The 26,193-nt window shown below is 49.4% G+C and overlaps 1 protein-coding gene across 1 annotated transcript in view; it reads left to right on the forward strand.

Annotated features, from left to right (window-relative positions):
* The first annotated feature begins 6,460 nt into the window (after window positions 1-6,460).
* The window catches only part of PLCL2 (phospholipase C like 2), a 464,688-nt gene continuing 444,955 nt past the window's right edge, over window positions 6,461-26,193 (forward strand). Inside the window, exon 1 of the mRNA XM_085630443.1 lies at window positions 6,461-6,776. Within this exon, the coding sequence (XP_085486569.1) occupies window positions 6,546-6,776 (231 nt within the window). The 5' untranslated portion in view covers window positions 6,461-6,545. The remainder of the gene's footprint in view (window positions 6,777-26,193) is intronic.

Raw genomic sequence — 26,193 nt, forward strand, 5'->3', positions numbered from 1 at the left:
AAGAGGTCCTAGTGAAGATGAACTATCCGCCTCCTGGAATGCGGCATGCAGGGTATCTATAATATTATGACCTGCCCAGCGATAGAACTCAGGGGGAAATCCATCTTCACCAGGGGCCTTGTGGTAAGGCAGGGCAGTAATCGCACTAGAAACCTCATCTCTGGTTATTTCACCCTCTAGGATGGCTCTGCCCTCCGCCGAAAGAGAAGGAAGATGCACCTTCGCAAGAAATGCAGTCATTTTATCCGTGTCCATTCTACTATCAGAGGTATAAAGAGATTCGTAAAAGGAGGCGAACTCATTAACAATGTCTTGAGGTTTCGTGCACAGGTGACCTTGCGTAGATCTAATGGCCGGAATGGCCATGGACGCCTCCCTTTGACGCAGCTGCGCGGCTAGTAACCTTCCCGCCTTTTCCCCTTGCTCGTAATGCCGACCTTTCATTTTCTGTAAAGCGTATTCTGCTTTAGATGTAAAAAGGCTATTTAAGGCCATTCGAGCTTGCTCAAGCAATTTACGGTTTTGTAGAGACGGAGATATGGTGTATAAACGAGAATAAGTTCGTATGTCAGATTCAAGCTCACTTTGTCTCCTTGCATTTTGTTTATTAGCAACTGCTGCATCGCGCATTAATTGCCCCCTCAAAGTAGCCTTCGCCGCAGCCCAAAGAGTCCTGCTGGAGGTGACAGACCCCTGATTAGTTGAAAGATAATGTTGAAGATGAGATTGCAGTTGGGACTTACCAGCGGGAGTCCTGTGGCGTTGGATGTTCATTCGCCATGGTTTACGTCCAGGCCGAGAAAGACCCAAATCAAGGGAAAGGAGAACCGGAGAGTGATCAGACAAAGCCGCTTCCAGGATGCAGGAGTCTGTAACGAATTGAACTGTGCTATGAGAAATAAGGAAGTAATCAAGACGAGAAAATGTACCATGAGCCGATGAAAAGAAAGTATATTCCTTATCCCTTGGATGGCTAAAACGCCAATGGTCAACCAAGCCAATATCTGATATGATGTCCCCCAACAAGGCTCTGTCTGACGCGTTGCCCTTATCTAATGGGCCAGTTTTGTCTAGAATGGAATCTTGCGTTACATTCCAGTCTCCGCCAATCAAATATTGTGATGCATTGATTTCAAGCAGCAAACGGGATAATTGAAGAAAGAATGTTTTTTTGGTACCCGTAGGGGCATAAACAGACCCTACACAGATGTGAGACCCTCCAATTTTAAGTTTGGCAAATACATAGCGGCCATTTACATCTGTCCATGTTTTGGAGACAGTGACCGGGAGGGATTTGCGAAGGAGGATTGCTACTCCACATTTGCGGAGAGGGCCTGTGTCTGAGGAATCGCCTTGTTGAACACTACTATGGATAACCTTGCCCACCCAGTCTCTGCAAAGTTTATCTGACTCTAGAGCATCCAAATGGGTCTCCTGAAGCAAGGCCACATCTACATGTTTGGTCTGGAGATAGGAGAGTACTTTCTTCCGTTTTATGTAATGGGTGAGGCCATGTACATTCCAAGTGATCGCATTAAGAGAATGTGCCTGTGTCATAGTAGAATAGAGCAAAAATCAGGAGGAAGAAAATAATATAAAGCACAAAACAACGTGGTGAACCAAACAAAGAGAAAAGGGAGAGAAATGAGGAAAGGAAGGGGAAACAGAAAGAAAATAAGTGGAAACAAACGTATATATAGAAAGAAAGAGATTTGGGGACCTAAACTGCTAACTGCGGGTCTGGGCGCACTAGAGCACCGCCACGGGAAAGGACCCCCCGGAAAAGAAAGGGAGTTAAAGCGAGTAAATATTAATATAGAATAGAGTTCCTGATAGTAGTTTGATAAGGAGTGAGGATAACGATAAGGAAAATCGAGAAAGTAAGTGAGAAATAAAGGGAGGCCCTAAAAGCTATAGTACATTCCATTGTAGAGGAGAAAAAACTAACAATTAAGTTACTTATGATAACGCTAAAGAATGTACATTATATTTATAATAAACAGGAAATGGCAATAAAGCACAATGTAAACAACATAAAATAGAAAATAGGAATAAAATGTTAAAACAATAGTCCAATAAGTGAGTGTTGAGATGGTTAAATAATTACATGACTGATGATAACATGTTATAAGTTGTAATATTGATAGTGAATAACAAATTGAAGGTAACCACTATAATGGAGAGAAACATGCTAAAGATAAAAATTGCAAATATGGAAAATAAAGCACATATCTGACTATAACGCATCTAGCATTGTGTGAATATAATAGAATATAAGAACATCTTAATTATTCTTAGTATTGATAATGATAAGAAAGGGTAAAAAGATGAATGAATATAAGATCTTCAATCAACTACAGCTTAAACATGGGAAGAACAGCTTGTAAGACAAAAGATTATTCAATCCGCATCTGAGGGAGATTTAAGAGGAGATCTGGATTTGTCCCTATGCGGATGTTGTGTAAAAGTAGCAGTAGAAACAGAATGAAGGGCTAAATTCTTATCTTCTTGGAGACGATGGAGTCTTTCAGAGTCTCTACCACGAACTCTTGAGTTACTAAGACTTTGTCGCTTGTGATCTGGTAATGTAAGAGAAGAAGCAGAAGCTGGTTGAGGATAATCTTCTGTTGAAGGTTGAACTTGAACGTCCATATCTTGAAGCTTGATGGAATCTAAAAATTCTTGAAGATGTGTTGGGTCATAAAAGTCTCTGGAATCTCCATTTCTGGTGATGCGAAAACGCGCAGGTTCAAATAAGCCATATTTGATATCTAGTTGGCGCAATTGAGGCCTCATAGAGAGAAATGCTTTCCTACGCTCATTTGTTTCCTTGGAAAAGTCAGCTGCCAGATGAATTGTATGACCCTTGAATGAGAAGGAACCTTGTGAACGAGCTGCAGCCAGTAATTGTCGTGTTTGTTCATGGCGAAGGAAACAGGCAATAATCGGTCTTGGACGCGCTGCAGGGTCTTTACGTGGAGGGCCAATTCTGTGAGCTCTTTGGATTTCCAAAGGTGGAACAAAGGAAATACCAGTCAGGTTTGGAAGGATGCTATAAAGAAATGATTTTGTGTTTTGGCCTTCAATTTGTTCCGGAAAACCAAAAAAGCGGATATTATCCCTCCGACTACGATCTTCCAAATCGATGATTTTGCTATGAAGAAAGAGAAGGTCTTGATCTTTGTTAGGGAGTGAATCCAGACGTTTCTCCACCGCAAGAATTCTAGAATCGAGACCCTCAACTTTGGCATAAAAGCCCGCCATATCTGTTCGAATTGATTTAGTCTCTTCAGCCAAGGATGTGATTGTAATATCCATACCTTCCAACCGACGACTGACCCCAGAGATTTCTTGGAGAATACGTTGTATAGCTTCTGTAGATGCGTGCCCAGTGGCAGGAGGAGGGCTTGGCGATAAGTTGGACGGTAAAGGTGCACTACCTTTTGTTGGCATATTAGTGGATTGTTTAAGAGCTTCTGCAAACAGTTGTTTAGAATGTTTGTTGCCGTGCTTAGTAGTAGACATCTGTAGAGGACTTTTAAAAGAAACTCTGAAGAAACGTGAGGAGGCCGTTCTTTGGCGTCGGATATGAGTATGTAGGTACACAGAGGGCAGTGGAATAAAGTTGTTAAAATCAAGACTGCTGTCAATGTGATGTGACAAACGTGCAAAGTAGTGAACTGCTGATAGAGTAAAACTTATTATTAGTACATTGCAATATCGAAGACAATATAATAAGCGAAGAATAAATTCATAAAAGCAGTATAATTAAGAGCGTATTTAGACAAGAAATAACAGCAATCTGGTTTTCTCCAATAAAACTACATTCGATGTTCATACATTAGTATGTAATACAGGTAGTGTAGCAAAATTAATTGCTGCGTTGTCAGAAAAGAGGAGGCCTTAATAATGTGTGAATATGCTGTTCTTGTAACAAATATTAGTACAAAATGTTTGTCAGAAAATTAATGAGGAGCATTCCTGTCAGGAGAAGAAGAAAGAAGTCTCCCATATATTATATATTCAACCATGAAAGTGCAGTGTCAATTAGTTGAGGAGATGCAGCCCATAAGCAAACAGGGAGCACAAGCCCCTGCAACGTTGAGGAGCGCAAAGGTGTAACCACAGGAAGGACCAAGAAGCAGCATACATCCAGGGAAAATCTCCATATGCAAAGCTGAGCATCATAAGTTAGTATATTAAAAATAAAGCAGAGCAAAAGGCCAAAAGCGCTGGTGCTGTCATATAAATAAAGACGACCCTGTCAGGGAGAAGGGCACCGTCTCACGAATACCTTACAGCGCTGAAAGTCTCCCCTCCTCTCTCACCAATAGCCTGGAGGTGGTGCCGTTGCATCAATTAGACGAAGAGGCGCGTCTCGAAAAAACTCAGTATTCCCGTCATTCGAGAAGGCGCGGCCTCACAGGGAAGTAAAAGGCGCGGCTTGAGGAGGCGCGTTCCAGTGAGGTACGTCAGCCGAGACGCGTTGGCAAAAGCAGGGCCGTGAGGAGACCTCGTCAGCGCCCGGCACAGGACCTCCCGTGCCGACCGACATCAGGAAACTCGCTCCGAGTGACCTCCATACCCTCCGACTATATCGGAACAGGAGAAGAGAGCTTCAGGTGCAACGGGCGGTAAGATATGACCGGTGGAGTCCCGACCCGAGGCGGAGCTCACTGCTCAGGCGGCCATCTTCCTGCGTGGCCCCTGGTTCCATTCTTATTACGCTGGTGTCATCCCTCCCGCTACCATCCATATTTTGTCTCATCCCCCCTCCCCACGCCTTCCTAGATTCAAGCTCTCTACTCCTGGATGACCCATTATGCTCTGCCCCAGGTCTTGTGACTACGGATCTCAACTGGTGTTTCCAGTACGGGTCAAGATGTGTGTACTTACATAAAACAGGAGCATATATGTCTATGTGGAGGTATTTGTAGAACGCAAACCTAGCTAGAGGACGACGGACCGCTGCACAAGGATGGGCGTCCCGAGTTATGATTCAGCGTCATTTACAATAAAGCCGGGTGTTCGTGGGCGGTGAAACCCATCACGTGGAGACCTAGTGTTCTCTAGAGAGAGTTCCAACTATCCGCCAATAACACCAAGCAAGACCACCAAACCTGAGTCAACAACATAATCTGGAAGGATTCGAACCCCGACCCCATCACATTCACCCTGGAGCCCGACATTCCCTCACGGAACAGATGGCCAAGAAATCCAAGGCGGCCTGGGACCTGCTGTCTCTACTAAAGAAGGTGGAACGATAGATTGCAGAAAGCGACTTCAGAACTACTGTTGACGCCCTGGTACTTTTGCATCTTGAAGGTGTCAGAGTCCTGGTTCATAGCCTCCCGGGCCCCACCAGGGAGTCCCTTAAATGCACCCTGCACTCTGCAGCACACGACAAGAGTCTAACTACAATGACCACATCACCCATACCCGCATTGGACTCCACGGCCGCCACTTGCCAGCCTGCACTATCTTCAAAACCGTACGTATTGTTTAAAACGCCATCACGACTGGCATTCCCTTTTTTAAATACAAATCTTACAAGTACCAGAATGGCAAAAAAATAAGCTTTGGCAAAGCCAATAGGTCTGGCAGATGTTAGGCTGCCAGCTTTTGGATTTCCTATTGTTGATGAATCCTTTTTGTAAAAATTTAGAAAGGGACTACTTTTTGTGTGTAAATGCACATTGTGCAAGAGAAGAATGTCCTAACTGGCAGTGGTTAGCCAATGGCTGAAATGGGCTGACTCCATGATGTAGTAGTAGTGGGCAGAACCAAAATGGGAATGACACAACAACAGACCAATAGATGAGGAGGGCGGACCCAATGTCCCTATATTTCAGATATAATGCTGGTAAAAATCAAAATAATGTATCTAAAAGCAAGAGCTAATTACCGAAGCTGACAGGTAACACCAGGGGCTCTCTAGAAGCAATGCTGCCCGCAGCTCTCGAGGGACCCTCATTCGGAGGGTCGGGCCATTTGATTTGACCCTCAATGTGTGTCGAAAACGACCCGTGTCAGTACAATTAATTGCCTTTCAAGGTAGACATTCCGTGCGAAGCACTTCAAACGGAAGCTGTGCTGGACAAGCATTCCTGGGTGCACCGATTTTTCTACGATTTGTTGACCCCAGTTCCGTGCCCTCGGTCTGTCCAATCTACCCCCCTCACACACCTTTTCACTCCAGTGTGTTTCCCCCCTCGCCTCACACCGTCCGTCCTCCTGGGTGGTCTCAGCCCCCACCCTAGCGGCGGCCCCCTGATCTGAGCCCCAATGCCCCCGGTGGTCTAGCCCCCTGTCCGTAGGGGGGGGGGGTGGATGGTGAGGGGATCACCCCTCCCTTGCAGCCTCCAGCACGGTGGGGGGGGCGTGCCCACCCCCCGCAGACCCCCGTCCTCCGGTGGCAGGGGCTGGGGGCGCCCTGGTCCCGCCCCTCCCTCCCCCGGGCTCTCCAGCCTCAGCTCTCGGTTCTCAGACCCGCAGAGGAGGAAGAGGCGGAGGAGGAAGAGGAGGAGGCAGGCGGCGGCGGCAGGATGGCGGAGAGCGGCCGGGGAGGGGGCGCCGAGGAGACCGGGGGCAGCCTGCCCTCTTCCCCCCCTGGGGCCGGCGCGCTCAAGGCGGAGGGGGCCGGCGAGGGCTGCTCCCTCAGCCCGGGGGTGTCCAATGGAGACTGCGTACCCCCTGGGGGGCCCGAGGAGCCGCCCCCCAGCCCCGACCGAAGGGACGGCAAGGCGGGCATCCCCCGGAGGAGCAGCATCATCAAGGTAGGGTCTGGCACGGGGGGGGGCGTGGAGGGCATTAGGGCAAGGAGGTGCCACCCTAGGAAGGGGTATGATCAAAGCGCGGGGCTCGGACTCTAGCACCCCCAAAATTATCCTCATCAGTGGGTGAGAAGGGGCAATGTGGGGGGGGGGCACGAGTCAGTCGTGCTGTAACTATGAGGGGGGGGGGCTGCTGCAAACTACCCCCGGGGCGAGGGTTACGGGTGAATGCCTGCCTCTGCACGGACGGTGGGGCCGGTGTAGTGTCTGCAGCCCCGGGCCGTGGCTCGCGTGCTGCCTTTGATCCAGGGTGGGGGCTCTGCTTGCCGCCGTACCTACAACCAGGAAATGGTGGGGGTATTGCAGCTTCCCCTTCAACGGGGTGGGGGCCGTGCTACTGCAGCTGGGTGGGGGGGCTCTACAAACAATGGGAGGGCCCTGCTTGTGGGTGTGCCTGGTGTCCGGCTCCTACCCTTGAACCAGTGTGGAATGTGCTGCTGCAACTATTAGCAGGGGGTGTGGGGGGGCATTGAGTCGGCGATGATGCTAAAATTAGTAACACGGGGGGGGGTACGGGCGGTACTGCTGCAACTAGTAACACGAGGGCAGCGTTGCAGCTGTAGCCTGGGCGAAGGTGGGCTCCTCATGCATGAATCACAATGTGTGACAGGAAGACTGGGGCTTATGTAACCGAAGTAAGGGGGTCTCTATTACTGCAGCTGGTAACACGGGGGCAGCGTTGCAGCTGCATCCTGGGCGATGGTGGGCTCGCCTGATGTCGGACAGGAAGACAGGGGCTTATGTAACTGGAGTGAGGGGGTCTCTTTTACTGCAACTAGTAACACGGGGACAGTGTTGCTGCTGCAGCCTGGGCGATGGTGGGCTCGCCTGATGCATGAAGCACGATGTGTGACAGGAAGACTGGGGCTTATGTAACTGGAGTGAGGGGTCTCTTCTACTGCAAGTAGTGTCATTGGGGTGCTGCTGCAGCTAGTAACGGGGGCGGTGCTGCTGTAACTAGTAATGGGGGTGACGGTGCTGCTGCAACTAGTAAAACGGGGGTGCTGCTGCAACTAGTAAAACGGGGGTGCTGCTGCAAATGGTAACGGGGGAGGGGTGGAGGAGCATTGAGTCTGTCGATGCAGCAGCTAGTAACACGGGGGTGCGGGTGATGCTGCAACTACTAACACGGGGCAGTGTTGCTGCTGCAGCCTGGGCGATGGTGGGCTCTCCTGATGCATGAAGCATGAATTCGGACAGGAAGAGAGGGGCATATGTAACTGGAGTAAGGGGGTCTCTATTACTCCAACTACTAACATGGGGGCCAGTGCTACTGCAACTAGTAACATGGGGGCGGTGCTGCTGCAACTATTAACATGGGGCGGCGCTGCTGCAATTAGTAACATAGGGGCAGTGATGCTGCAACTAGTAACACGGGGGCGGTGTTGCTGCTGCATCCTGGGCGATGGTGGGCTCTCCTGATGCATGAAGCACGATGTGTGACAGGAAGACAGGGGCTTATGTAACTGGAGTGAAGGGGTCTCTTCTACTGCAAGTAGTATCACTGGGGTGCTGCTGCAGCTAGTAAAACGGGGTGCTGCTGCAAATGGTAACGGGGGAGGGGTGGAGGAGCATTGTCTGTCGATGCAGCAGCTAGTAACACGGGGGTGCGGGTGATGCTGCAACTACTAACACGGGGGCAGTGTTGCTGCTGCAGCCTGGGCGATGGTGGGCTCTCCTGATGCATGAAGCATGAATTCGGACAGGAAGAGAGGGGCATATGTAACTGGAGTAAGGGGGTCTCTATTACTCCAACTACTAACATGGGGGCCAGTGCTACTGCAACTAGTAACATGGGGGCGGTGCTGCTGCAACTATTAACATGGGGCGGCGCTGCTGCAATTAGTAACATAGGGGCAGTGATGCTGCAACTAGTAACATGGGGGCGGTGCTGCTGCATCTAGTAACACGGGGATGGGCATTGCTGCTGCAACTAGTAACACGGGGGCTGCGAGCGGTGCTGCTGCAACTCCTAACACGGGGCGGGCGGTGCTGCTGCAAGTAGTAACACGGGGGACAGTGTTGCTGCTGCAGCCTGGGCAATGGTGGGCTCTCCTGATGCATGAAGCACGATGTGTGACAGGAAGACTGGGGCTTATGTAACTGGAGTGAAGGGGTCTCTTCTACTGCAAGTAGTATCACTGGGGTGCTGCTGCAGCTAGTAACGGGGGCGGTGCTGCTGTAACTAGTAACATGGGTGACGCTGCTGAAACTAGTAACGGGTGCTGCTGCAACTAGTAACAGGGGGGTGCTGCTGCAACTAGTAACACAGGGGCAGTGCTGCTGCAACTAGTAATACGTGTGAGGGGCTGCTGCAACTAGCACCATGGGGTGCTGCTGCAGCTAGTAACGAGGGCGGTGCTGCGGTAACTAGTAACATGGGTGACGCTGCTGAAACTAGTAACGGGTGCTGCTGCAACTAGTAACGGGTGCTGCTGCAACTAGTAACGGGTGCTGCTGCAACTAGTAACGGGTGCTGCTGCAACTAGTAATGGGGGTGCTGCTGCAACTAGTAACACGGGCACTGCTGCAACTAGTTACATGGGGACGGTGCTGCTGCATATAGGTACATGGGCGGTGCTGCAACTAGTAACATGGGGAGGTGTGGCTGCAACTAGTAACATGGGGTCGGTGCATATGCAAGTAGTAACATGAGGCGGCTGAAACTAGTAACATGAGGGTGCCGCGGCAGCAACTAGTAACAGGGGGGTCGGGCGGTGCTGCTGCAACTAGTAACACGGGGGCAGTGTTGCTGCTGCAGCCTGGGCAATGGTGGGCTCTCCTGATGCATGAAGCACAATGTGTGACAGGAAGACTGGGGCTTATGTAACTGGAGTGAGGGGGTCTCTACTACTGCAAGTAGTATCATTGGTGTCCCGCTGCAGCTAGTAACGGGGCGGTGCTGCTGTAACTAGTACCATGGGTGATGGTGCTGCTGCAACTGGTAATGGGGGGGCTGCTGCAATTAGTAACGGGGGCGGTGCTGCTGCAGCTAGTAACGGGGGCGGTGCTGCTGTAACTAGTAATGGGGTGCTGCTGCAACTAGTAACGGGGGACAGTGCTGCAATTAGTAACATAGGGTGCTGCTGCTGCAACTAGTAACACGGGGGCGGGCAGTGCTGCTGCAACTAGTAACACGGGCAGTGTTATTGCTGTAGCCTGGGCGATGTCGGGCTCTCCTAATTGGAGTCTCTACTATAACTAGTACCATGGGGTGCTGCTGCAACTAGTAATATTGGGGGTGCTGCTCCTGCAACTAGTAACATGGGGCGGTGTTGCTGCAGCTAGTAACACGGGGGCAGTGTTGCTGCAACTAGTAACACGGGGCAGTGTTGCTGCTGCAGCCTGGGCAATGGTGGACTCTCCTGATGCATGAAGCACAAAGTGTGACAGGAAGACAGGGGCTTATGTAACTGGAGTGAGGGGGTCTCTTTTACTGCAACTAGTAACACGGGGGGCAGTGTTGCTGCTGCAGCCTGGGCAATGGTGGGCTCTCCTGATGCATGAAGCACGATGTGTGACAGGAAGACTGGGGCTTATGTAACTGGAGTGAGGTCTCTACTACTGCTATACTAAGTAGTATCAATGGGGTGCTGCTGCAGCTAGTAACATGGGTGACGCTGCTGCAACTAGTAACAGGGGGGTGCTGCTGCAACTAGTAACAGGGGGGTGCTGCTGCAACTAGTAACACAGGGGCAGTGCTGCTGCAACTAGTAATACGTGTGAGGGGCTGCTGCAACTAGCACCATGGGGTGCTGCTGCTGCAACTAGTAACGGGGGCAGTGCTGCTGCAATTAGTGACATAGGGTGCTGCTGCTGCAACTAGTAACAAGGGGGCGGCGGTGCTGCTGCAACTAGTTACATGGGGACGGTGCTGCTGCATATAGGTACATGGGCGGTGCTGCAACTAGTAACATGGGGGTGGTGCTGCAACTAGTAACATGGGGTGGCGCGGCTGCATCTAGTAACATGGGGAGGTGTGGCTGCAACTAGTAACATGGGGTCGGTGCATATGCAAGTAGTAACATGGGGCGGCTGAAACTAGTAACATGAGGGTGGCACGGCAGCAACTAGTAACAGGGGGGTCGGGCGGTGCTGCTGCAACTAGTAACACGGGGACAGTGTTGCTGCTGCAGATTGGGCGATGGTGGGCTCGCCTGATGCACGATGTCTGACAGGAAGACTGGGGCTTATGTAACTGGAGTGAGGGGGTCTCTACTACTGCAAGTAGTATCATTGGGGTCCCGCTGCAGCTAGTAACGGGGCGGTGCTGCTGTAACTAGTACCATGGGTGATGGTGCTGCTGCAACTGGTAATGGGGGGGCTGTTGCAATTAGTAACGGGGGCGGTGCTGCTGTAACTAGTAACACGGGCAGTGCTGCTGCAACTAGTAACACGTGTGAGGGGCTGCTGCAACTAGTACCATGGGGTGGTGCTGCTGCAACTAGTAATGGGGCGGTGCTGCTGCAGTTAGTAACATAGGGTGCTGCTGCTGCAACTAGTAACACAGGGGGCGGTGCTGCTGCAACTAGTACCGGGGGTGCTGCTGCAACTAGTTGCACTGGGGCGGTGCTGCTGCAACTAGTTGCACAGGGGCGGTGCTGCTGCAACTAGTTGCACAGGGGCGGTGCTGCTGCAACTAGTTGCACAGGGGCGGTGCTGCTGCAACTAGTTGCACAGGGGCGGTGCTGCTGCAACTAGTTGCACAGGGGCGGTGCTGCTGCAACTAGTTGCACAGGGGCGGTGCTGCTGCAACTAGTAACAGTGGGCAGCACTGCTGCATGTAGTGAAATGGGGGCGGCGTGGGAGCAACTAGTAACATGGCGGCTCTGCTGCAACTAGTAACACTGGGGCGCCGCTTCTGCAACTAGTAACACGGGGCGGCGCTCCTACAACAGGTAATTTGGGGCAACAGTGCTCTTTTTGTCAGGAGGGCAACAAAATCTCTTGTTCATATATTTTAATTTTTGTATAAAGTTGTAATTGCTTTAGATTCCAAGTTCAACAGTGCAATCTTTCCTTCCTCTGGAAATTATTCTCTAAAACCTGGAAATTTTCTCAAAACTTTCTTTATTGTAATAGGTTTTCAATCATTTTTGGCAGACCCAGCCAACGCGTTTCATCCCCAGAAGGGATTTCAGGGCCTAGAACAATTTTACACACACACAGAATCAATGCTAAAATCACGTTCAAACATTTTGCAAATCTTTTCTCTTTTTTGCATTCAAAAAAATAATTTGTAAAAATATTATTCTAAATAAAAACTTTGCTCTGGCATGATTCTTATACCCATGTCCAGACCTCCAACTGAACTTGCTTTAACAGTGCTCCTGCAACTAGTAACACGGGGTGGCGCTGCTGCAACTGGTAACATGGGGCGGTGCTGCTGCAACTAGTAACATGGGGCAGTGCTGTTGCAACTAGTAACACGGGCGATGCTGTTGCAACTTGTAACACAGGGCGTTGCTGTTGCAACTTGTAACACGGGGCGGTGCTGCTGCATCTAGTAACACGGGCGGTGCTGCTGCATCTAGTAACACGGGCGGTGCTCCTGTGACTAGTAACACAGGCAGTGCTGCTGCAGCTAGTAACACAGGGCGGTGCTGCTGCAGCTAGGTAACATGGGGCGCTGTAGCAGCTAGGAAATATGCAGCAGTGCTGCTGCAGCTAGTAACACGGGGCTGTGCTGCACCTAGTAACACGGGGTGGTGCTGCTGCAGCTAGTAACACATGGCTGTGCTGCACCTAGTAACACTGGGTGGTGCTGCTGCACCTAGTAACAAGGGGTGCTGCTGCTGCAACTAGTAACAAGGGGCAGTGCTGCTGCTGCAGCTAGTAACAAGGGGCGGTGCTGCTGCTGCAGCTAGTAACAAGGGCGGTGCTGCTACTTCAGCTAGTAACACGGGCGGTGCTGCTGCAGCTAGTATCAAGGGCCGGTGCTGCTGCAGCTAGTATCAGGGGGCGGTGCTGCTGCAGCTAGTATCAGGGGGATGTGCTGCTGCAGCTATTAAGAGGTGTGGTGCTGCTGCAGCTAGTAACGGGGGGCGGTGCTGCTGCAGCTAGTAACGGGGGCGGTGCTGCTGCAGCTAGTATCAGGGGGCGGTGCTGCTGCAGCTAGTATCAGGGGGATGTGCTGCTGCAGCTATTAAGAGGTGTGGTGCTGCTGCAGCTAGTAATGGGGCGGTGCTGCTGCAGCTAGTAACAGGGGTGGTGGTGCTGCTGCAGCTAGTTACAGGGGAAAGTGGTGCTGCTGCAGCTAGTAACAGGGGGCAGTGCTGCTGCAGCTACCAACAAGGGGCGGTGCTGCTGCAGCAGCTAGTAACATGTGGCGGTGCTGCCGCAGCAGCTAGTAACACGGTAGTGCTGCAGCAGCTAGAAACACGGGGCGGTGCTGCTGCAGCTAGTAACACGAGGCGGTGCTGCAGCTAGTAACAGTGGGGCAGTACCACTTCAGCTAGTAACAGGGGGGCGGTGCTGCTGCAGCTAGTAACAGGGGGGCGGTGCTGCTGCAGCTAGTAACAGGGGGGCAGTGCTGCTGCAGCTAGTAATGGGGCCGGTGCTGCTGAAGCTAGTAACAGGGGGGGCGTGTTGCTGCATCTGGTAACAGGGGGGCCGTGTTGCTGCATCTGGTAACAGGGGGGTTGTGTTGCTGCATCTGGTAACAGGGGGCGGTGCTGCTGCAGCTAGTAACAGGGGCGGTGCTGCTGCAGCTAGTAACAGGCGGGCAGTGCTGCTGCTGCTAGTAACAGGGGGCGGTGCAGCTAGTAACACGTGGCGGTGCTGCTGCAGCTAGTAACAGGGAGGGGGTGGTGCTGCTGAAGCTAGTATCGGGCAGTGCTGCTGCAGCTAGTAACGGGGTGGTGCTGGAGGGGTGGTGCTGCTGCAGCTAGTAAAAGGGGGGGGCGGTGCTGCCACGGGGGTGGTGCTGCTGCAGCTAGTAACGGGGGCAGTGCTGCTGCAGCTAGTAACAGGTGGGGTGGTGCTGCTGCAGCTAGTAACAGGGGGCGGTGCTGCTGCAGCTAGTAACAGTGAGGCGGGGCTGCTGCAGGTAGTAACAGGGGGTCGGGGCTGCTGCAGTCTAAATCAGGGTGGGGAAGATGCTGAACTGAGAAGGGGGGGTGGTTTGACGGGGAGTGGGCGCTAATGGTGCCACCAGACGAGGGTGGATGTCGTGGTGTGTCTACTGCTGCAATCAACCAAGGTAGAGGGACGCTGTGCTGCTGCAGCTAGACCCGGGGTGGGTTAGGGGGCACCTGCTGCTTCAGCCAGAATGAATGTAGGTGGGGGAGGGCGCAGGACCTGTTGCAACTGCAGCCAGGGCTGTGATCTCGGTGGCTGCAGTTAGAACTCGTGTGTGAAGGGGGCGCTATTGCTGCAGTAAAACTATCACGGGTGGGGGGGGGGGCGTCTCCGTCTTTACTGTGAAATCACGACGGGCGCCTTGTGCCTGCCCTTGAACAGAGCTGTCGTCTTCAAGGGCCCTGGCACCATCATAGGGGGGGGGGGGGGTGCTCACTGGCGTTAAATGGAACCTAGCTCCGCGGAACATGTGGACCCCATGCAAGAAGCAAATACCACTAGTGTGGTGAGGCTCGTCAACTGCCCCCCCCCCCCCCCACCCCCCCTCCCCCTCCAACAAGCCTCACAGCTGGACAGCAAGAAAGTAGTAACCTGAACCACCACGTAACCCTACAGCCCCCACCCGCCCTCCTGAATGGTTGTGGTTCAAGCCCCTAGCACGCCAGCTCCTCGTGGGGAGGGAACCCCCACTTCAGATCCCGTCCCCCTAGGAAGTCCCACGGAGACCCCTGACACTGACAGACAGCTGTGCCCATGGCCACGGCGTATGCACGTCGAGCGAAGCGCGGTTACTGGGCTCCTAAAGCACGGCGGGAGATGAAGCGCTTTAAAGCGCTCATTAGCACCGGCGCTGTTGACATTAGTGCAGGTAATTGTTATTTAGTGAGCACTGTGCCAACGGTGCCTGGTTGCTATGTTGTACCCTGCTGAGGGGGGCAATCGTGGTGCTCACTGTGGCGTCTCCTACGTCTTGGAGACCTGTTGTTTGCAAAGAGTGAGCTTTGGCCCTGATTGGCTGGCTTTGTCAATCGCAGGTATCTGCTCTTGATTGGATGGCTTTTCTTCCTATGCTTGTGTTTGTGCCAAGGAGCAAACCCTTATCACAGGCTCTGATTGGACGAGTTATATCCTTCCACTGCTCACTTGAGAGGCCTCTTTTTTTTTTTTCTCTCTTTCGTGCAAAGAAACATTGGCAAAGCCATTTGCTCAGTCTTTATAGAGCACATATTGCCTTTGCCAGTGCTTGTTAGTATTTTGTGTCTGCACTTTGGATCTTGCTGTCACACGTCTAGTCCTTTCTCTTGCGGATACTGTTGTTCTTTATTCAGCATTCAGTGAGTATTACCTGTCGCGGTATTGCGTTACACACTGATCCGTGAACACGCCCAAGTTGAGCTACGGTTTAATGCACGTGTGTTGTGATATAAGGTGTGCACTCAATGGTTGTGAGATGTTACACTAACTGTGTTCTATGTACATGCACTGGTTATGCAAACATGCTATTTTCAGCGAATACATGCGCTGCAACACCAATTTTCTGTCTTAAGAATACATACGTCACACCAATGTGTTGGACTTAATGCGCGTTAACATACTATTTTATGAGCACTGAACATACTCTTGTTACATAACTATACAATGGGCTTGTGTTACACTATTTTATTTATTAATTTGAAAAGTTTTATATAGCGCTGGCTAGACCCGGAGGTTTCGGAGCGCTTTACATGAGATAGAGCATTGTTTCAGAACATAGTTACAAAATGACATCAGTTGCAAGGAACGAAGTTACTGAGTTATCAAAGCGCAGTATAAGTATTAGAAAGAAGAAGAAGAACAGGCAGGGGAGAGACATTTGGGGGGGAGGGCAGGAAAGGAGCAGGGGAGGTAGACCAAGAATAATAGAAGGAAGAGGCGAGGCGGGGGTAGGAAATGCAACGGGGAGACGAGGAAAACAGTGTCCGAAGTCCGGTTGGGTAGGTGGCGGCTGAGGGGTGAACCAGAGCCAGACTCCTCAATAGCTGCATATGACAGCTCCATCGGCCAAAGGTAGCTCGGGCACCGCAATGCATACAGAAAAGTACTGGATTCCACCTAGGGGGGCATCGTCAATAAAAAGTATTCATCGAGAACGCCGGTCGCGGTGTACGATGCTGTGCTCCCAGTGGTAGTAGGACCATTCCCAATCTTCTCCTGAGTGTGTCTCCCTTGACACTGTGGTCTCATCAAGAAGGGGACTCTGAAGCTTCGAGGAACAGATGCAGGAACCCTCCCCAACAAGGGGAGAAGGTGTGCTTTGGAGAAAGGCCCACGTCTTGGGGACCGTCATTGCAGTAGGAGGGTTTTAAAGTTGAGGCCCAGGTTCAGCCACCTGGGAGATTGCTGCCCCAAATAGAGCAAATGAGGGTGGTAGTAATATTAAAAGTTCTAAACAGTCAATTAACCAGTGTAGGGGACCATTTAGATTATAGCTTTATCTGTAGTATGTATCCCTGCGGTCTGTGTTCTGCACGCGTGTTTTTAACACGGTGTGTCTGTGGTCAGTCGTGTTCCTGTATACTCAGTCTACATGGCCATGTTACACTAATATTCTGTGTAGTGTGAACATAATCTTGTTTCAGTACTGCTCTGTGTTTGTGGAGTAACCAGTTGCGGAAGTGTTCTATTGGTGACCATACAGCCGTCTAACACGGACCTTCTGTGCTCAGGGGCCATGCCTATGTTATACCGCGCCTTTGAGTTGAGTGCGTTTACCTTTGTGGAAATACCGTGAACAAACTGGTATTATATTGACTCAGTGCAAAGGATGGTGGTTGGTGTTGCAGTGCTGTTTTTTTTAGGCCTGGGTTTTGAGCACAACACTGTCTGTATCTTTAGCTCTGGCTTCCCACTGCAGCTATCACCAGACCGGTCACGTGATCAACAGAAACAGAGCCTTCCAAAGGGGGAGAGGGGATCTTGCTCCGCCCATATGCTGATGACCTGAGTACATCATTTGATTGGGCAGAAGTTGTGTACTTCTGCTGAAAGAGTGCTCGTGTGTTCAGTGATCGAGGCTGTTGGCGATCCGTTTTATTATTTAAAGTTAAGACTGTCTTATTTATTGGAAATCACGTGTCAAAGCCAATAGGCATTAAAGGGTGGGTTTTTATTATATGCAGGGAGATGTTTTGCTGCATGGAATATTACAGTTATCGGCAAGTGCTTGAATTGGCCCCTCTGGCAAACCCTGGGGGTAGTAGATTCGCATTGTGATAATCCTTGTTTGCCCTTCCTAGGAGGATCTGAACGGTTTAATTACCTGTAAGGTTCTTATAATAAAAGAAATCAATATATATATATATATATAGCGGTAGAAACGCGTCTGTACCATTGGGTGTATATGAATTAAAAAAACACATGGAACCGTGAACCCGCGTCTCTAGAACATCTGTGCACTGCGTTGGTGGTCCGTACCTGTGGTGTTTTCCCCTGGGTTGCTGTGTGTGTGTATGTATGTGTGTGTGTGTGTATATATATATATATATATATACACACACACACACACTCCGGGCCTGATTACGAGTCGGTCATTCATTTCTCAACCCTGTGCAAACCCCTGTTGGCGCTGGGGTTGGAATTACAATTTGAGTGTTATTTCACACATCTGGTTATTATTGGATGCGTTAAATACCTCAACCTTTGTTAAATTTAGTTAACAGGGGTAAAGCATAGGGTATTTACCGTATCCTGCATGTTTTGGTGCATTAATAAACAAGATCCCCATGTGAATCCCCTGGAACTCGTGATATGTGTTCTTTATTGCACCCTATAAGTAACGGGCCCCGTGGTATTGTTATTTATCAGGTGCGATAAATAGCAACTAAACTTGTAATCAGGCCCATAGGAGGGCTTTGGCACAGCTCTTTGCCATTGGTCTGTTCCAGTGTCATTCTCACCTTGTTTCCGTCCATGACCGCATGAAGCAATGGGCCCGCCCACTTCGGATAATCGCTCCATTGCTCTGAGTGACAGCATTTTGCCTGATTATGTGCATCTGTCACAAAATGATCGTGTTTCAGTGCCACGGCTGGTGGGTCGATCCTGTAGTTTTTCATTTTCTCTTTTTATAGCTCCCTGTTCATGCTTTTCCTTCTCCTTTTTATTTTATTTGTATTTATGTAGAGAACTGAAGCAATATTTACTAGTATTGTTTAGTGATCCGCATGTCCCTAGACAATGCTTCTGGGTCTCTCGGTTGTACACCACAACCATAGCACTTGCTGCGTCAAATCTGGGCGGCCATCTTGGAATGGTATTGTTCATAGTGCGCCATTGTTTACCCCTCTAAGATGGTCAACAAGTTGTTTCTAAAAGTGGCAGCCATGCTGGAACTTTCAAACAGCGATACACTGTCTACAGCATCATTGTAAGGTGGCCGCCTGCTTCTATGTTCGAATTATTTTTTCTTATAAGTGTACTGTTTAGACCCATTTTTCTACTTTTATTCTTCTAATATATCTTGCATATACTTGTTGACATTTTGTGTGTTTTTGCTTATGGATAGGGAAGTGTGCAGATGCAAGAATGAGTCGGTGGGTGCATGCGTGAATGTAAGAGGTCAGGGGGTCTATCCATCAACCAGTAGATTTGTAGAGCGCTTCTCTTCATCCGTGAGGATGTCCAGACACTGAGGGTGAGCAGCACTGAGCATTTATGCCTACATATCGAGTGCCTGAACTCACCAGTGACTGACAAGGCACTCAGTTATAAGCCAGGGCTCTTGGCGCTGCCAATGCTTGCGTTTCCTTGTTTCTTGAGTGTTCTGTGCATTGGCTCCGCCCATTCCTCTGCTCATCACTGGCTTGCACCCTGCCTGCCCCCCAGCGTTAGCCAGAGTTTATGGACTGTTGCTTTATTTGTGCCCCCCTGCTTTTCTGAGTTGGCTTTCGATTCTGTTCTCTTGCTGGTTTTGTTGTTGTGTTTTCGTTGGTGGCTCGTGTTTGGTTCCAAGAAATGATGTCACGATGATGTTTTGTTTTCTAGCTGACATTAAACTCTTTCTGAGAAGTGTGGCCAGGTTATCTTTTACTTTTCTTTGCATTAAGAACTCTGAGGTGTTACACAAGAGTTCGCCCTTTAAAATATCGAGTCATACTTAGAATAACTGTATCTGCCGACAGGTTATTTGTGTATTTTCCTGTCCCTCGCGTGCCCGTCAATAGTGGTTTCTGATATTGCACACTCGGTACTTTGTCAGCTTCTGTTCTCCCTCTGCACACTGCTGTCTTAAATCCTTGTCCTGTGTGTTCACGGTGCATATCTGTGCGAGATACCCCCCGTGTTTATTCAGAATACAGATATTTGATATCATCCGTGTGTGCACTGTGAATGCTGGTGTCTAATATTGTCTGTGTGCACTGTGAATATTGATGTCTGATAATGTCTGTGAATACTGATGCCTGGGCGTGCATTGTGCACTAGAGATATTGGTGCATGCTAGGTTTGTGTGTCTGCAGATATTGGCGCATGCTAGGTTTGTGTGTCTGCAGATATTGGCGCATGGTAGGTTTGTCGGTTTACATATATTGGTGCATGCTAGGTTTGTGTGTCTACTGATATTGGCGCATGCTAGGTTTGTTTGTTTGCAGATATTGGTGCACGCTAGGTTTGTGTGTTTGCAGATATTAGTGCATGCTAGGTTTGGGTGTCTGCAGATATTGGTGCATGCTAGGTTTGTGTGTTTACATATATTGGCGCATGCTAGGTTTGTGTGTCTATAGATATTGGCGCATGCTAGGTTTGTGTGTTTGCAGCTATTGCTGCATGCTAGGTTTGTGTGTCTGCAGCTATTGCTGCATGCTAGGTTTGTGTGTCTGCAGATATTGGCGCATGCTAGGTTTGTGTGTTTGCAGATATTGATGCATGCTAGGTTTGTGTGTCTACTGATATTGGCACATGCTAGGTTTGTGTGTTTACATATATTGGCACATGCTAGGTTTGTGTGTCTGCAGCTATTGGTGCATGCTAGGTTTGTGTGTTTACATATATTGGCGCATGCTAGGTTTGTGTGTCTGCAGATATTGGCGCATGCTAGGTTTGTATGTTTACATATATTGGCGCATGCTAGGTTTGTGTGTCTGCAGCTATTGCTGCATGCTAGGTTTGTGTGTCTGCAGATATTGGCGCATGCTAGGTTTGTGTGTTTGCAGATATTGGTGCATGCTAGGTTTGTGTGTCTACTGATATTGGCACATGCTAGGTTTGTGTGTCTGCAGATATTGGTGCATGCTAGGTTTGTGTGTTTGCAGATATTAGTGCATGCTAGGTTTGTGTGTCTACTGATATTGGTACATGCTAGGTTTGTGTGTCTGCAGCTATTGGTGCATGCTAGGTTTGTGTGTCTGCAGATATTGGTGCATGCTAGGTTTGTGTGTTTGCAGATATTAGTGCATGCTAGGTTTGTGTGTCTACTGATATTGGTACATGCTAGGTTTGTGTGTCTGCAGATATTGGCGCATGCTAGGTTTGTGTGTTTACATATATTGGCGCATGCTAGGTTTGTGTGTCTGCAGCTATTGCTGCATGCCAGGTTAGTGTCTACTCTGAATATTGGTGTCTGATACTGTCTGTGTGTACTAGGATTACTGATGCCTGGCCTTGCATTGTGCGCTACAGATATTGGTGTATGCTTTTGTGTGTCTACTCTGAATATTGATGCCTGATACTGTCTGTGTGTACTATGAATACTAATGCCTGGTATTGCTATATCCTGCCCTGTGAACTGCAAATATTGGTGTCTTTCATTGTCTGTGTGCACTCTGAATATTTATAGCGGATCTTGCTGCCTGTGTGCACTCTGAATATTCATAGCGGATCTTGCTGCCTGTGCGCACTCTGAATATTCATAGCGGATCTTGCTGCCTGTGTGCACTCTGAATATTCATAGCGGATCTTGCTGCCTGTGTGCACTCTGAATATTCATATCGGATCTTGCTGCCTGTGTGCACTCTGAATATTCATAGCGGATCTTGCTGTCTGTGTGCACTCTGAATATGCTGTCTGTGTGCACTCTGAATATTCATAGCGGATCTTGCTGCCTGTGCGCACTCTGAATATTCATAGCGGATCTTGCTGCCTGTGTGCACTCTGAATATTCATAGCGGATCTTGCTGCCTGTGTGCACTCTGAATATTCATAGCGGATCTTGTTGCCTGTGTGCACTCTGAATATTCATATCGGATCTTGCTGCCTGTGTGCACTCTGAATATTCATAGCGGATCTTGCTGCCTGTGTGCACTCTGAATATTCATAGCGGATCTTGCTGTCTGTGTGCACTCTGAATATGCTGTCTGTGTGCACTCTGAATATTCATAGCGGATCTTGCTGCCTGTGTGCACTCTGAATATTCATATCGGATCTTGCTGCCTGTGTGCACTCTGAATATTCATATCTGATCTCGCTGCCTGTGTGCACTCTGAATATTCATAGCGGATCTTGCTGCCTGTGCGCACTCTGAATATTCATAGCGGATCTTGCTGCCTGTGTGCGCTCTGAATATTCATATCGGATCTTGCTGCCTGTGTGCACTCTGCATATTCATAGCGGATCTTGCTGCCTGTGTGCACTCTGAATATCCATAGCGGATCTTCCTGCCTGTGTGCACTCTGAATATTCATATCGGATCTTGCTGTCTGTGTGCACTCTGAATATTCATATCGGATCTTGCTGCCTGTGTGCGCTCTGAATATTCATAGCGGATCTTGCTGTCTGTGTGCACTCTGAATATCCATAGCGGATCTTCCTGCCTGTGTGCACTCTGAATATTCATAGCGGATCTTGCTGTCTGTGTGCACTCTGAATATTCATATCGGATCTTGCTGCCTGTGTGCACTCTGAATATCCATAGCGGATCTTCCTGCCTGTGTGCACTCTGAATATTCATAGCGGATCTTGCTGTCTGTGTGCACTCTGAATATGCTGCCTGTGCGCACTCTGAATATTCATAGCGGATCTTGCTGCCTGTGTGCGCTCTGAATATTCATATCGGATCTTGCTGCCTGTGTGCGCTCTGAATATTCATAGCGGATCTTGCTGCCTGTGTGCGCTCTGAATATTCATAGCGGATCTTGCTGCCTGTGTGCACTCTGAATATTCATAGCGGATCTTGCTGCCTGTGTGCACTCTGAATATTCATAGCGGATCTTGCTGCCTGTGTGCACTGTAGATAGTGGTGTTGGATGTGGTTTTCTGTACTCACTTTGAATGTTGGTGTCTAGTCATGATCGGTGTACAGTGAATGTCGGTGTATGGTGCTGTTCTCTGTGCGTCATCTGAATTTTAACATATACTATTTCACTGCACAGTAACAACAATTGCTTCAATATTGAATTGCAAAAAATGTATAAAAACAAATTAACTTCCTCTACCCCTCCTTGCATCTGCTCACACCTCAGTTACAATTCAGATCTCCCAAACAAGCCTTTCTAATCCCTTCCCTCTGACTCTTTCCCCCTCCAGCTCCCCTTTACTTATCCAAAACCACCTCCTACAGTTTTGAGCCCCCTCCAAAAAAACACTTTCTACCCCCTTCCCTCTTCTATCCCTCCACTATTCTTTTCAATCCAACGAACAGACTAACATGTCCACCGCTCAAATTAATTTCATATTTCCCTATACTAATTCACCACTAATTCTTTTTGGGTTCCGGAGTAGCGTGCTACTCGCCGAAAAAGCACTTCGATGCCTTGTCAGGAGTAGTAAACACCATATAAATAGAATTACAATTACTATTGTTTTATAACACTTTTCTCTGCACACTTTGAATATTGATGTCTGATCGTGTTCTCCGTGCGCCTTGTTGATATCGCAGTAGGATACTGTTCTATGTGCATTGTGAACAGTGAAGTGTGATATTAATCGTGTATTGTGTGCACTTAAAATACTGGTGTATTATAGTGTCTCTTTCCACTGTGAATATATGTTTGTTCTTGCTGTGAGGGCTGCCACTCTTTCTGTGAGGGCTGCCACTCTTTCTGTGAGGCCTGCCACTGTTTCTGTATGGCCTGCCATTGTTTCTGTGAGAGCTGCCACTGTTTCTGTGAGGCCTGCCACTGTTTCTGTGAGGCCTGCCACTGTTTCTGTGAGAGCTGCCACTGTTTCTGTGAGAGCTGCCACTGTTTCTGTGAGAGCTGCCACTGTTTCTGTGAGAGCTGCCACTGTTTCTGTGAGGCCTGCCACTGTTTCTGTGAGGCCTGCCACTGTTTCTGTGAGGCCTGCCACTGTTTCTGTGAGGCCTGCCACTGTTTCTGTGAGGCCTGCCACTGTTTCTGTGAGAGCTGCCACTGTTTCTGTGAGAGCTGCCACTGTTTCTGTGAGAGCTGCCACTGTTTCTGTGAGGGCTGCCACTGTTTCTGTGAGGGCTGCCACTGTTTCTGTGAGGGCTGCCACTGTTTCTGTGAGGGCTGCCACTGTTTCTGTGAGGGCTGCCACTGTTTCTGTGAGGGCTGCCACTGTTTCTGTGAGGGCTGCCACTGTTTCTGTGAGGGCTGCCACTGTTTCTGTGAGGGCTGCCACTGTTTCTGTGAGGGCTGCCACTGTTTCTGTGAGAGCTGCCACTGTTTCTGTGAGAGCTGCCACTGTTTCTGTGAGGCCTGCCATTGTTTCTGTGAGAGCTGCCACTGTTTCTGTGAGAGCTGCCACTGTTTCTGTGAGGCCTGCCACTGTTTCTGTGAGAGCTGCCACTGTTTCTGTGAGAGCTGCCACTGTTTCTGTGAGGGCTGCCACTGTTTCTGTGAGGGCTGCCACTGTTTCTGTGAGGGCTGCCACTGTTTCTGTGAGGCCTGCCACGGTTTCTGTGAGGCCTGCCACGGTTTCTGTGAGGCCTGCCACGGTTTCTGTGAGGCATGCCACTGTTTCTGTGTGCACTTTGAATTTTAATGTCTATTTGGCTCTCTTTGTGCACTGAGAATGTTGGTGCCCGACACTTTTGTGTGCATTGTGAATATGGATGTCTGATGTCGCATTTACTGCTCTGTGAAGTTTGCTGTGTGATACTGTTTCTTTGTGTATTGTGAACATTGATGTCCGATCCTGCTGTGTTAGTAAACTGAGAATATTACTGTTTGATATTGTTGTCAATGTGCATTGTCAATGGTGTTGTTTGAGAGCGGTCCAGGCGCGTGCACTTCGAATACGGATGTTTGAACCTACTCTTTGCATGCACTGTGAATATTGGTGTCTGGCGCTGGGTGTGTGCACTGTAGCTATTGATGTCTCATCTTGCTAGTGGGTGCACTGTGATCACTGATGTCTGACTTGAGCATCGACGTCTGATCTTGCTTGTTATTGCACTGTCACGATTGTTGCCTGAGGCTCCTCTGTGTGGCCCGATACAATGCATGTCAGGCGCTGCTCTGTGCTTGCACCGTAGATATGGCTGCCTGAATCTTACTTCGTGTGCACCGTGAGTATTAATGTACACTGGCACTGTAGCGAATGCAGTCTGATCTTGCTTTGTGTGTGCACTTTGAATATTGACATCTAATACTCTGTGCACTGTGAATAGTTGTATCTGACAGTGCTGTGTCTCTCTGTCGACTTTTGTGTATTGATGAATACTCTTGCTTTTTTCCTGCACTGTCACTATTAGTGCCTTACATGTGTGTCCCGTGGCAATTCATGTGCTCGTTGCATGCACTGTAGATATTGGTGTTTGATATTGTGAAATTTGATCTCTGATCTTGGTGTGTGCACTGGTGATATTGTGGTCTGGTATTGGTGTGTGCACTGGTGATATTGATGTCTGAGCTCGGTGTGTGCACTGGTGATATTGATGTCTGAGCTTGGTGTGTGCACTGGTGATATTGATGTCTGAGCTCGGTGTGTGCACTGGTGATATTGATGTCTGAGCTCGGTGTGTGCACTGGTGATATTGATGTCTGAGCTTGGTGTGTGCACTGTTGATATTGATGTCTGATCTTGGTGTGTGCACTGTTGATATTGATGTCTGATCTTGGTGTGGGCACTGGTGATATTGATGTCTGAGCTTGGTGTGGGCACTGTTGATATTGATGTCTGAGCTTGGTGTGGGCACTGGTGATATTGATGTCTGATCTTGGTGTGTGCACTGGTGATATTGTGGTCTGGTATTGGTGTGTGCACTGGTGATATTGATGTCTGATCTTGGTGTGGGCACTGGTGATATTGATGTCTGAGCTTGGTGTAGGCACTGTTGATATTGATGTCTGAGCTTGGTGTGGGCACTGGTGATATTGATGTCTGATCTTGGTGTGTGCACTGTTGATATTGATGTCTGATCTTGGTGTGGGCACTGGTGATATTGATGTCTGATCTTGGTGTGGGCACTGGTGATATTGATGTCTGATCTTGGTGTGTGCACTGGTGATATTGATTGTCTGAGCTTGGTGTGTGCACTTGTGATATTGATGTCTGATCTTGCGCCGTGCCCTCTGAATATCGGCGTCTGATGACATTCACCCTGCGGGTGTCTCACATCGCTGTCGCTGGCTGTGCTCCGGACCGTACTGTGTTTCCTGGTGCACCACTTCCTGGTCGCACTGTTGTGCGTTCAGTGCCCGGCACGTGACTGTCGCAGAGGTCACTGTGTCACGCTGCAGAACCCCGCAGCTGCTTGTGCTTCCGATTAGTGGTGCACACCTGCCCTCCGCCCTCAGCAGGGAGGAAGCCCCCCCCCTCCCCCTCCACCCCGTGCTTACTACGAAAACAGATCTACAGGGCTGGCTTCCTCTGTGGCAGGCACCGCCCAGCCAGGGCAGTGTTTGGGCCTCTCGGCCACTGTTACTACGTGGTGTAGGCGTCAAGTAGGGAGATATCATGGCTCTTACGATGGCAACTCTGGGCCGTTACACATTTATACTTTGTGTCGATCGCAGGAACAGCAAGTGCTGTAGAGGGAGGTGGCCTTTCTTGGGTGGCGATTACAGTTGATAAACCACATTAGGCCTTGTGTAAATATATTTGCGGTTTTTGAAGGGTGCGGGTGTGGCAAGACCTCTTGTGTAGAAAGCAGCACGTTAGAGGACAGAATGTGTAATCTTAGGAAATATGCGCTGGCCCGTGTGCAACTGCTTGCTGAACAATCAAACCTGCTTTCCAGGCGCACTGGAATTATGCGGCAGCGGAGAACCGAATAATGAGTAGGGGCTGACTAAATTACGTGCAATTTAAAGGTAAATCATGTGGTATAATGCAGCACATCCTGGGAGTGCTGATTATTTTCTCGTTTGAACCCACATTCTGTATGTTCCATGGTTTCACCTCC

This window comes from Triturus cristatus, chromosome 10 (genome assembly GCF_964204655.1).
Source record: "Triturus cristatus chromosome 10, aTriCri1.1, whole genome shotgun sequence".
In the NCBI taxonomy this organism is placed as follows: domain Eukaryota; kingdom Metazoa; phylum Chordata; class Amphibia; order Caudata; family Salamandridae; genus Triturus; species Triturus cristatus.